This window comes from Syngnathoides biaculeatus, chromosome 17 (assembly GCF_019802595.1).
Source record: "Syngnathoides biaculeatus isolate LvHL_M chromosome 17, ASM1980259v1, whole genome shotgun sequence".
NCBI classification, from domain to species: domain Eukaryota; kingdom Metazoa; phylum Chordata; class Actinopteri; order Syngnathiformes; family Syngnathidae; genus Syngnathoides; species Syngnathoides biaculeatus.
This window is the reverse complement of record NC_084656.1, coordinates 13,611,820-13,625,143: the sequence shown is the minus strand read 5'-3', so window position 1 is coordinate 13,625,143 and position 13,324 is coordinate 13,611,820. Positions and strand designations below refer to the sequence as shown.

Sequence of the window (13,324 nt, the reverse complement as noted above, 5' to 3'; positions counted from 1 at the left end):
AACAGTGTTTATTATTAAGATACTGTAATAAATAGTAGAAATCATTTCATTAATAGTCCTTAATTAGTCCTCTTTGGATGGACTAAACATAATGTATTGAGTCACGCCCATCTTATACCATAAATTAACCCTTTTTTAAAATTTTGACGAAACTAGTCTGTTTTGAGGGGGCTGTCTCATGCAAATAAACTACTGCTCACCCTGTCCCATTCTACTATAGAAACAATTTGTGCACTGTATTTGTGGATGCAGCTGACACATCACCAAACGTCACTACTTTGATTAAACATCATTTGATGAAATTGGAGGACTGCGCTAATGATTTTCTGGACCCACTCTAGGGTGTGCTCACTGCAATTCCCCCTTGACCCTATTTAGATATACCACTTTCTTTATTTTTTCAAGCTTTTTAAACACAGTTATTGGAGTTACCCGAACTGCAGTACTGTCCGCGCAGTTGTTGTGCTCCTCTAGTCTCTGCCACAGAGCTTCGAGAGGCTTGATTCCACTTGAAGTTTCCTGTTAGATTACCAAACTGGGGTGCCAGCTCTATTCAGGCACACTACGATCCTTGCCAACGGCCTACTTTTTGATTCTGTGAGCGAGAAAATTGTGTGTCACGTGCAGTGGGAAACGCCCATGTAGGGTTGATATTAAGCTCTCCCTTGGTTGAATCTCTAGCACTATGTCAGGTTTCCATTATGATATCTAATGAACATAGCCTTCATATCCTCACTGCTCACTGCTCAAAATTAAAAGATTTTTTTCCCCCTCACCTCCCGATAAAAGCAACTCAGCACAGCAACAGAATCAAGCACCATCTTTTATTGGCCCAGTCATTACATTTTATTGGCAAGACCCCTCCAAATATTGCCCTGGGATTCAAATCCAATCATTACTTATTCATGGTATTCACAATTCACTCCAAATTATAACACATTTATTCACATATTCATTCATCACCTCCCCTTTGTGGGAAATAGCTCCTCACCTTAGCCTTCATACACATTTTGTTATAAATCTTAAAATGAATCTGTAGTACATTGTCTTAACTACTCTGCGGCAATAATTTTTTAAAAATTCCATTCTGGGCTGTCTAGTTTTTTTTTTTTCTGAGTTCTTCCACAGAGATATTTACCCATCCTTTCAAGTTAAAGATGGAGTCGCCCTTTATCATACAATCCTAATGACATCAGGTTTTAAACAGATTTTATGACTTCATTTTTCAAAGTACTCCCACACTTTACTAAAATCTTTAACGCCAATATTATGCATGTGATTTAACCATTTGTGCTTTGCAGCAATTATAAAAGCCCAGCCCAGTTCTTGTGGAGTTAAGATGATGATGATGATGATGACAACCCACAGTATCTTTTCATTGGGTTAATCTGACATATTCCATTCACCTTCCTTGTTGATATATTGACTGTCATCCAAATGACAATACATGTTGGATATAATGTACTGTATAATAAAGACTGTAGCTACATTGCTGTTCCGTTTGTCTCTATAGTTTCTGGGTTTATTAAAAAAATTATATGTACATATTTTGTTATGCATCATACATACAGGCAAGGCAACTGGTGAAATGTTTAATGATCAATTTAAATAAAACATTGCATTTATCCAATTATAAAACTGTGGTAAATCCTATTACAATAGTGGAATTTCACAACCTTGTGGATAAATGCAGCACTAGTATGTCAGCATAGTCAACAGGGAGACACAGATGTAGATCAGCCCAGCAGTTGGAAAATACCTGAAACAAAGGTCTCAATGTTAGAGAGGTTTTGACTTTGTAACTGTAGTTTATTTTAGATTCCTACATTTGTCTGTCTGAGCAACAAATGTGAGCCAATATTGCACACGTTGAAATCTAGATTGCCAGCATTCATAATGATGACGTGTATTTTATAGCAAACTTGTTGATAATAATGTCGAATAATTCCACATCACTATGATTGTCAAAACAAAACAAAAAAACACACATAGTTTGAAGAAATAAAATGGTGTGGGAAAAAAAAATATTCCCACACTATGTACTACACTGCATGAATTAACGGTGTCTGGATTTTAATTTTATCTCCCCAGGTTACTGCTCTACGGCCAGTACTGCAGCCACATGGAGAATGCCCAGAAGACACTGGATGAACTAATAGCAACACGGGAGGATGTGAAGATCAAAGTAGAGGTAATCCACTACACTTAGAGAGTGATTTTATCCAACATAATTTGCTACCTAAAGTCCAAAACCTAATTTAACACTAATGAAAATTGCAACTTCACGTGAAGACGTGTCTTGTCTCAACATCAATCTAAAGGCCACACCAAAACACTGAAAAGCACATTGTTACCTCTGCCATAAAATGATGATGGAACTCAGACAGTATTTTTGGTTCCATGCAGGTGGATATTTTAAGTTTGGCTTTCATTTCATAATTCCAAGGAGGACTCAAATAGACATTGGCTATTTTACTTGGAAGCAATCTTAAACCAACTGTCTAATTTGAGTGTTCAAAGTCATTTTGTTACATGCAGAAATAACATTTTGCCATTCCCTGCTCAAGACCAGTGATTCTCAAAGTGTGGTATGTGGGCTCCTATCTGTGGTACATAAAAGAATCACTGAACTAAATCTACATTGAAATATGAATATGAAATATGTTATAGTATGTATAGTACAGGACATGTATGAGGACAGCAGAACAGCGGTGAGATGTGCTATTGGTGCGTCAGAAGAATTTAAGGTAGAGGTGGGACTGTATCAGTGTTCCACGCTGAGCCCCTTCCTGTTTGTGATAGTAATGGATAGGCTGACAGATAAGGTTAGACTGGAATCCCCTTGGACCATGATGTTTGCAGATGATATTGTGATCTGCATTGAAAGCAGGGAGCTGCCAGAGGAGCAATTAGAAAGATGGAGGTACGTACTGGAAAGGAGAGGAATGAACATTAGCCGTAGTAAAACAGAATATATGTGCGTGAATGGGAGGGGCGGAGGAGGAAGATTGAACCTTCAGGGAGAAGAGATAGTTAAGGTGGACGACTTCAAATACTTAGGGTCAACAATACAGAGCAATGGAGAGTGTGGTAAGGAAGTAAAGAAACCGGTCCAAGCAGGGTTGAACAGTTGGCGGAAGGTGTCTGGTGTTTTATGTGAAAAAAGATTCTCCGCCAGGATGAAGGGCAAAGTTTATAAAACAGTGGTGAGGCCGGCCGTGATGTACGGATTAGAGACGGTGGCCCTGAAGAATCAACAGGAAGCAGAACTTGAGGTAGCAAAAATGAAGATGTTGAGATTCTCGCTTAGTGTGAACAGGTTGGATAGGATCAGAAATGAGCTCATGAGAGGGACAGCCAAAGTTGGACGTTTTGGAGACAAGGTTCGCGAGAGCAGAGTTTGATGGTTTGGACATGTTCAGAGGTGATAGAGTGAGTATATTGGTGGAAGGGTGCTGAGGATGGAGCTGCCAGGCAAAAGAGCGAGAGGAAGACCAAAGAAAAGGTTGATGGATGTTGTGAAGGAGGACAGTGGGTGTTAGAGAGGAGGATGCACGATATAGGCTTAAAATGAAAAAGATGACACACTGTGGCAACCCCTAACGGGACAAGTCGAAAGAAAAAGAAGAAGAAGAATCAACCCATCATGCATGTTTTTGGAATATGGGAGAAAACCAGAGAGAACTCATGCATGCAAGGGGTGAACATGCCTACTCCACACAGACAAGACCATGTTTGAACTTGGGTCCTCAGAACTGTGAGAGACTTGTGCTCTAACAAGTGGGTCCTATACATGGAGGCAGATGAAAAGAATTATTGGGCCACCAGATTTAAAACAGAGATTTAGTAATCCCTGCAAGTGTGCGTGATGGTGATCAGGGCCTCCCGTTACTAGCAAAAAAAACCCAAAACATAACAACTGTAATTAATGTCCCCCAGATAATGTGTATAATTGTGTATAGTAATATTTAAAATTGTATACTGGACCACAAACTCTGAGCCCAAAACAACATTACCCGGGTTTACAGATGATTTGACTCTAATAAAGTGCAACTGAATAGGATATATACATGCAGCGACAACTCCGCTAACTTCCTCCTCCTCCTAACCAAAACTTTGCTACTCCCTGACATAAAAAAAATCCTGTCCCTCACTCAAGTGTCACTTCAAGCATAACTCCGAGGCCCTTTCTAATTAAAAACTAGGACCTTATTTTCTATTCCACAAACCACTGGTTCCATCTTGTGGCATTTGAAAGGATTTTGGAAAGAGCACAAAGGAGCAAATAGGTGAGTAAGTGAGTCATAGAAGAGAAGAAGAAAAGATCAAGGATTACCCTCCACCCTCAAAAAAATAGCGCATAAGTGAATTCGCAAACAGGTGGTGAAACATTGTATTCTCCTAAAAGCGTTGTATGGTGATTACAATATTTGTTACATACTTGTTATACACCAAAGTTGTTTGGAATGTAATAAGCCTCCTTTGTTACTGCAGAGTTATGAAATCTGGAAAACATGCTGAGACACAAACCTCCAGGAGGGAGCCTTATTAAAGGCTTACTGTTTATTTTGGAAGCAGGCCATTTGGTTTTGTCAAAGGAACCTCCGAGTTAAGCACGCACGGTATTTGTGTCACACGTAGCTGGGACAACAAAGTGCTTTTGTGGGCTCGAAGAATTAACTCACCTCATTCTTGCGAATTGGAAGAGGCCCTGTAGCTCAGTGGTTAGAGCACTGGTTTGAGAAACCAGGGGTTGTGGGTTCGTATCCCACTGCGGCCTCCACTCCCTGAGAAGGGTTGCGTCAGGAAGGGCATCCGGTGTAAAAATTGTGCCAAACATATGTGCGTTCATCTGAGATGACACGCTGTGGCGACCCCGAAAGGGACAAGCCGAAAGAAACTTACTATTCTTGCGAATTGGAATCGTACCCGTAATCTAGACTCTATTGCCGCCACAGCAACTACGTGCCACAAATTATTAATCAAGAATGGAGGTCGCTTAATTGGGTAGGAAATAGTACACGCTGAATTATGTAATGTGAAATGAACAGACGTACTGTGTGTGTTGTTTCCTTTTAGGAATGTACGATGAAAGTGCAGGAAGGCAAATTCAAGCTGCAGGATCTTCTGGTGGTTCCCATGCAGAGGGTACTCAAGTATCACCTACTATTAAAGGTAGGTTGCAGTATAAATGAAAGCATAGGTTTGGCTAGTGGCCACTTTCACTTAAACAATTTTTATCTTATCATAATCTTGAAGAGCTCTTTGTATTCCGTTGGGATATGTCCAGGCAGTTACCTGCCTATTAGTACTGTAACATTCTACATATATTAATGAGTTCAAGCCCCAACCAGAACCATCGCTCTTCCTGACCTCCACATTGCGAGATAGCAGTGTGTATCAGGTCCTTCTTGTAATACACAACAGGGAATTTGAAAATTGGGGAAGGTCATCAGGCTCCGACCACAGTAGTTTTCGTGCCATCTACAAACATGGAATCGCCAAAGCGTCAGCACGTCTTATATCCACCATATCTTTGTATGTTCATATCCTCCTACAGCAATCAAGGAACAAGTGAGAAAAGCATCCATGCCACTTCCTGGCAGGCCGTTAAGAACTACTTCGAATTTTAGGAAAGCCTGCATCGGACATATTTGTGATTTTTTTTTTTTTTTTTTTTTTTTTTTAAGGATTGTAGGCATAAAAACAAAGGAACAGACTATGTTTGAAAAAAGGTATTGATAATGACACTTGCCAAGGTAAATGGCAACAGCGGCATTTTGTTTTTGTGTGAAATAGTTTTGTTTGTTTTGTTCTTTGAACAGTGGTTTTGTGTGCAAATGATGAACAGTTAATTTTCTCCACAAGTAAAATGTTTTGAATTTGAAATATCATATTTTTCGAATTAAGAAGGGTTGGGTGAATGCCTGTGTGAAACCTCATTACCTCCAAGACGGTTAGAAACTAGGAGGAAGATTTAATGGAAAAATTCTTGAATAAATTCATAAGCTTTTGAAAAGCCAATAAAGGGTTTGGGGATCATAATATGTGGTTTATTTGTGGTTTAAACTATTAAACTCAGCATTTCTAATTACTTTGAAGGAAATTTCCCTTGGTTTTGGGAATTCACTGTTTGCAGAACCGCTCAGTCCACTTGTATTGCATTATGTGTTGGGTTAGCAATGAGCACTTTTTAAGACTTGGGAGCATTCATGCTCACTGAATGATTCATGGTTTTATTTATTTATTCATACAAGTAGCCAACATTTGTAGGAGCATCAGGTGTGATGCTCACCTTGAGTTGTGCCGGCTTGGAATTCATATTTGATAAAAACAAATAATGTACTGGTCGAAACAATAACGAAGAACTCTTCAGTGTGCTCCTTTCTCTTTGACGACATATGAAATCCGCTGAGCAATTGTACAGTAACTTCCGCCCTGTTTTCATTGACTTTGCAACTCAACTATAGATCATTAGATTTCATGATGTGGTGCATTATGGCAAGTGATTTTGTGTTAGGTCATTAAACTCCAGGCAGTACTCTGACTTGTGTATCAGTTGGAATTCAGCCCCTGCAGTCCAAAGATTCAGCAAGGCACTAAGGTCAAATCAACCGTGCTCTGAGGAAATTAAGCTCACCCCATTTCACTGCTCTTCACAGCTTTTCAGGGAGGTGTTGCTGTATACTGTGACCACGGGGCATGTCGTACACACTCATTTTTTGTGTGTGTGTTTGTGTTTCTGTTTGTGTTTGTGTTTGTCTGACATTCAGTTGATGGAAAGATATCACCCTAGCAGTATTTTTCTATTCATCCATGGATTGAACACAAGAAACTCTCCTCAGGCAGTGTTTTACCATGGCTTTTACAATGGATATATATTTAATCATTATGACTTCTTTGGTCTAAAAATTTCACTTTTAACACCTTATTTAAAATGTCACCCAAAACATCCCTATCTTTTGGTTAGGTATTTTTCTCTATGTTCTTGAAAGTGGGTCTGCTGCCAAAGATCAAATTCATCTTTATCTGCTGATTATTTTTAAGAGGAAGAATACTGTAGACTTTAGGTCATGTTTGATGTCCTGTTTCATGTCTTGATTTAAATCAAAAAGGATTTAAATAGAAGAATCGCAGAAGCAAAAGTAAGTCGCGATTGAACATAATCAATTGTTCAACTCACTTAAAAATTGTTAATATAATCAAAATGATCAACAGCCAATGATTGTCTTATAAAGCAAACATGTGCAAAGAGACCATTTATTTTTTGAAATATACAAAAGTTGGTAGGTGGAGGCCCCGTAGCTCAGTGGTTAGAGCACTGGTTTGGTAAATCAGGGGTTGTGGGTTCGTATGCCATTGGGTCCTCCACTCCCTGAGAAGGGTTGCGTCAGGAAGGGCATCCGGCGTAAAAATTGTGGCAAACATATATATATTTGTATATATATATTTATATATATATATATATATATATATATATATATATATATATATATATATATATATATATATATATATATATATAATATATATATATATATATACATCTGAGATGATACGCTGTGGCGACCCCGAAATGGACAAGCCGAAAGAAACACACACACAAAAGTTGGCAGGTATACTGTGATATGCTTTCATCAAAATACCCCAAGGACCAGAAACTACAGAACTCCTTACACTTAAATGCTAAAGAAATAGCCATATTAGTTTTCAATGGATTTTATAGATTTACCTAATGAAATGTCTAATGCTGATAGATTTCTATAATATAATTTTTATCCTGTCAAATGTTGAAAATCAGTATGTTTGCATTGGAGATTTGCCTTTGTTGTGACTTTATCAGGTGAGTTCAATTTCAATGGAAGTACAGTATAATTTGTTGCACATGGTCTCCTTTTCCACTTGCAATGATTTATTGGTCTAAATCTCATTGCAGCTCAACTGCATTTCATACATCATTGCAGCATTTAATTATTTCCCCCCCTGGTGGAAGAGTACAAAAGCAATTGCTGATCATAAAGATGTGAAATGTTTGTTTGAGGCAGACCACAGTTGTGGTTTTCTGGTTACTGCAGTTTCAGAACTGGAATCTTCTACAACTGACTGTGATGTCCTCCTCTTTTATGTATGTTGCCTTGTCCTTGGTTGGCTTCAGTGTTCCAAACCATTTCAGGGTTGAATCCATAATCAGAGTAAAGAGCTTAACTCCATCACTATCGGCGAACCTCTCTTGCCATGAGTGGTCAATATCATCTCAAATTCACACTTGATGTCAAAAAGAATTTTCTGTTATGCTGGACAACAATAACACAACACAACACCATGTATTTCCTTACAGGAACTTCTTAGTCACTCGACGGATCGACCAGAGAGGCAACAACTGAAAGAAGCGCTGGAGGCGATGCAGGTCTGAGTTACAATTATTTGTCATTAATTTTGTGCTCGAAATGAACTTTTTTTTTTTTTTTTTTTGCTCTCTCAGGACTTGGCCATGTACATCAATGAGGTCAAGCGGGACAACGAGACACTGAAGAAAATAAGTGAATTCCAAAGTTCTATTGAAAATCTTGTAAGTGTTTTCACTTGATCATCATTCCTATAATACAGGTGGTTTTGGGTATTTCATTTTGATTATAGAGGGATTTTTTTTTAATTTCAGAAAATACACAATGGTTCACTCATAAGCATGTTGATAAAAAGCCATAAAACGAAAGGTTGTCTTGGTTGGTCAATTTCATACTTGATGGGTGGGCAGGTATTCGATAGACGCAACGAGAGAGACATCATACATGATAAATCCTTCATTTTTGTGCAATTTCATTTTAGTACATTTCCAAATTTAGAACCTCAAGGGAATTTCAATTTTGGGGTCCCACTTGAATTATGGCACATCATTAGGCGTTCGAAAATGGATTACATGACTTGGAAGATGGAGATGTACTCCAGCCCACCAGGAGCCGCATCATTTATTCTATATCTATTTGGATTCTCTGTGAGCCTCGTATGCTTCTGAATTATGTATAGGCTCTCATTAGTCATAGCGATCAGTGAATTGACCCTGACTCTCTTGTGTGACCTAAGCAGCAGGTGAAGCTGGAGGAGTACGGCAGACCAAAGATAGACGGAGAGCTTAAGGTGTGCTCCATCGTCAACCGTACTAAACAGGACCGGTGAGTCTCAAAGATGGATGAAAAAAATTAATGAATGTAATGCATGAAGCAGCATTCACTTACTGTAAAATGTGTGTTTCCAGGTATATTTTCCTGTTTGATAAAGTGGTTATTGTCTGCAAGAGGAAAGGTTATAGCTACGAGCTCAAAGAGATTATTGAACTACAGTCTTATAAGATGTCTGATGACCCCATGAACAACAGAGACATGAAAAAGGTAAGCGGTCCAAATTACAATTTTAAATATTTTCTGATGACAGGTGATAGAAAACATCCAGTGGCAATCATGACATTTGTTGAAATGTTGATGGCAATCTTGCAAATAGAATTGGGGGAAAAAAGGCTTTGACATGCTAGTTGTACTCATCCATGCTTGAGAAATCATATAAATGCAACAACTCTAATTTATTCATAAAAATGTACAGCAGAGCATACCACGGCTAGTCTAACATGGCTTTTTGTTTTAAATCTGCATGTGTCTGTCAGTGTTGCATGTGTAACTCGGTCTTTTTATGGTGTCTTTCTTTTTGCATGCTTACCAGTCAAGTGGAAAAATGGTAAGCTCAAGCGACTTTCATTGAACTCATCTTTTCATGATGGCCTAGTTCTGGCAGCGGTGCCGGTGTTTTTTTGGGTGTCATGTGGCAAATGCACGCACTGTACTCGTACTGGCCTTCAAGCTTTTTGTACACAGCCATTGCTAAAGCATGTACAGCATTGTTTAGTTTTCAAATAAATGGACGTCCCAAACTTTAATGCATGAGTTGATGAGTTTGCTTTGAGCTTGCTCATGTTTTGTCTCCAGTGGTCTTACGGCTTCTACCTGATCCACCTGCAAGGAAAGCAGGGCTTCCAGTTCTTTTGTAAAACAGAAGAGACAAAGAGGAAGTGGATGGAACAGTTTGAAATGGCCATGTGAGTCTTATTGCAAAGTATGGTTAGATTCTGCTCACTCCGCTTCGGCATTGGACTTAATTACATCAACCAAACATCAGAGCCTATAACCCAGACAAACAAATAGTCAGTTTTTGGGTTGTTGCAGGTCCAATATCAAACCTGAGAGAGCCACAGCTAACCAACATAACTTCCAGATGCACACATTCGATAAGAACACCAACTGTCGAGCCTGCAAGATGCTACTGAGGTAACGAAAACAAGCCGAGCAACACAATCCAAAGCAACAATGAAAGTGTCCTCCAACCTTGTGTTCTAACTGCCCTTAAGTCGTACGAATTGCCATTGCGCAAATACGTTATCTAAAGTCAGCACACTAAAATAGTATTGTAACTTTCTACATTGTTTCACTTCTATTTACCGGCATGAACATGTTCATTGTCCCTTATCGGCAAAGTTAAAGTTGGATGTTTGTTTTTACATTTTAAATTCAGCAACTGTAATTTCTTCCATCAGTCTTTTGAGGAATTTGGGGAAATTTACCAATTTTTTTAAAGCATTTTACAGAGGCTGACAGTGGATATTTTTAGACTTTATCCTCACAAACACTCCCCCCCCCCCACTTTTCATGTAAGAGAGCGGAACCATCAGAGCGCGGGATAAACCGTGTCATGGAATCGCCGCGTCTGCCTCTGTCACACCAGACTGAGCAGAGCAGAGTTGGCTTGGCTAAAGTCCATTTTGTGAATTGACCCACAAATTTCATGGCTGGCCTGACCTAAATTCCCAGCCAGTGGAAAAGGTTTGGGACAGTATTTTCGCTCTCTGCTACATGCTAATTACTCCTGTGGCCCCACCAGTCCTCGAGTGATTTATGACACTTACTAATCAAGATGACAGTATGTGATGAATGCAAATGTCGCAAAATGCTAAAAATTATTAAAAAAAAAAAAAAGTCTGCGTGTTCTCCCCATGCCTGCATTGGTTTTCTCCGGGCACTCCGCTTTCCTCCCACATCCCAAAAACATTCAACATTAATTGGACACTCTAAATTACCCCTTGGTGTGATTGTGAGTGCAACTGTTGTTTGTCTGTATGTGCCCTGCGATTGGCTGGATACCAGTTAAGGGTGTATCCTGCCTCCTGCCCGATGTTAGCCGGGATTGGCTCGAGCCCTCCCGCGACCCTTCTAAGGATAAGCAGCTCAGAAAATGGACGGATAAAAATAATGGCTGGCCAAATGGAAAAGAGAAAGTGTCATGGCATTCTTACCGTAAACAGCTTTGTCTATCCAGTTTCAGAAAACTTTATTTAATTCCGCAGGGCAATCATTATTGCACATACAAAAAGTTCATTTGAAACCAAGCCAGCTGTTGTGTTGATCACAGATTTACTTGTTTGTGTTTGTGTGTGTGCGTCTGTGTGTGTGTTTATCCTTTAGGGGCATCTTCTATCAGGGTTACTTCTGCTCTCGGTGTGGAACGGGAGCACACAAAGAGTGTCTGGAAGTGATCACAATCTGCAAAATCAGTATGTCTGTGTTCCTCTTATGTATCTCAAATACACTACCTTCTTTTGTTATTGTTTACCCCTGACAAACACTTTAAATCTGATATTACTTTCTGATTGGCCCGATTTCACTCATGAGTAAAATGTGGAAACATGACACATGTGTACCTAATGTACTTTCTTCTGTTCTTCTGTTATTTTGTTTATTCAATTATCAAATGATTTATTGAACTGAAAAGCCACTTTAAATCCTCATTTGGTTTATTTTTTTCACATTTGTATTGTTTTAAGTGTCCTTGGGTCGCTTTAAAGAGGCTCTTTTCTTTAAATGTAGTATACATATTATTATTATTATTATTATTATGATGATCATTATTAAATACCCTCTCTGATTTCCTCTTGCACTTGTCTTTATTTCAGATCCTCTTGACTTGGTAAGTACATGGAAATACTGTGGGGTTATTTTGTGTAATTCATACATAAAGACTCATTAATAACTATCTTAATGATTTTGAATTTTATTTGTCATTTGCAGGAACCTGGAATGTCTTCTGGTAAGTAAGTGTAGCTCCTGCACGCACAAGCTCATGATTTGAAATAAAAACAGACTATTTTTGTAGCATAGCTCTTTACTGCCATCTTGTGGAAAGAGCTATTTCATCCTTCCTATATAACATTATCAAATATGACCACTCATACTAAAGTTCCCAAGATAGCTTTTTAAAAGCATGCTGCGTGGCGTATCGTGCAGGTCCCAAGATGGTCGCAGTGAGGAACTACCACGGTACACCGGCACCACCGGGAAAGGCAACTCTCTCCTTTCAAACAGGAGACTACATCGAGCTGCTCAAGGGGGATCCTGACACTGCATGGTGGGAGGTAAGGCAGACACTTAGCTCCTTGTGACTGAGGCACAGCATGGCAAACCGGTGAATATAAAAAGGTCTTTACATTTCTATTCAAATTCCACGTTTTTGTGAAATTTAAAATGAGACCAAGATAAATCTTTGCAAAAAAAAAAAAAAATGTCAGAAAAAGCCTATTAGAACATCTGTTCTTCATTTGGGGTCACTCAGAGGCACTTTAAATAGTGACAGGCATGCATGTGCAACCACATTAGCTAAGTTGTTTGTTTTTCACTTGCCTTCCGGAAAATATTTAAATTAAAATTGCTCAGATTTCAACATTTTATAGCTCTTTTTAATGTAGAGAAAAGTTTCGACATTACAGTATTTGTCTTGATCTAATTTTTTTTTTAAATCATTAAAACCTGGCATTTGAACAAATTTGTTGAGTTTTTTTTTTAGCATTCAGTGCATTGTTTGCTCACAGTATTCTGCCTCAGTGCACTCCAGTAACGAAGTGTGTGTGCTTCATTGGCTTTGAAATATGATTATGGCATTTTCATTTTGAGAAGAGCTAATCGTGCTCTTTATTAAAAGTCAGTCCCGTTCGCTCATCATGAATGGCAGAGAATGCTGGCCCTTTGTTATTTCTATGGTTGGATGAATAAGAAATAACTACTTTCAAGTTGTTTATATGCTCGTTATCAAGGGCATGCTCCTTTTGAGAACAAAAAAAAAAATCAAAAGAATAGGAGAAGTCATGCCCCTTTCAAGTGCTGTCCAGCCATTGCATCGGATTTTTGCAATATAGTACATTATTCATTTTTTTATAAAAACTTTATACTTGACTACTATATACTAAACACATTGCAAGTATGTGTATTTTAAAACAGCTGCATTATTTAAG

The 13,324-nt window shown here is 38.7% G+C and overlaps 1 protein-coding gene and 1 non-coding gene across 8 annotated transcripts in view; both read left to right on the top strand.

The window, feature by feature from the left end:
* Positions 1-13,324, top strand: part of vav2 (vav 2 guanine nucleotide exchange factor) — a 153,316-nt gene that overhangs the window by 132,428 nt on the left and 7,564 nt on the right. For 3 of the 7 annotated variants that reach the window (XM_061801114.1, XM_061801113.1, XM_061801109.1), the window contains 13 exons: positions 2,092-2,191; positions 5,080-5,175; positions 8,339-8,407; positions 8,483-8,569; positions 9,082-9,170; positions 9,254-9,386; positions 9,712-9,726; positions 9,975-10,084; positions 10,212-10,313; positions 11,505-11,593; positions 11,993-12,006; positions 12,108-12,126; positions 12,324-12,451. In XM_061801114.1, coding sequence (XP_061657098.1) covers positions 2,092-2,191; positions 5,080-5,175; positions 8,339-8,407; positions 8,483-8,569; positions 9,082-9,170; positions 9,254-9,386; positions 9,712-9,726; positions 9,975-10,084; positions 10,212-10,313; positions 11,505-11,593; positions 11,993-12,006; positions 12,108-12,126; positions 12,324-12,451 — 1,051 coding nt within the window. The remainder of the gene's footprint in view (positions 1-2,091; positions 2,192-5,079; positions 5,176-8,338; positions 8,408-8,482; positions 8,570-9,081; positions 9,171-9,253; positions 9,387-9,711; positions 9,727-9,974; positions 10,085-10,211; positions 10,314-11,504; positions 11,594-11,992; positions 12,007-12,107; positions 12,127-12,323; positions 12,452-13,324) is intronic. The other 4 variants (XM_061801115.1, XM_061801112.1, XM_061801110.1 and 1 more) reach the window with 3 other exon arrangements.
* On the top strand, positions 4,708-4,780 carry trnal-gag (transfer RNA leucine (anticodon GAG)). Its single transcript has one exon. It is a non-coding gene; the product is annotated as a tRNA-Leu (tRNA).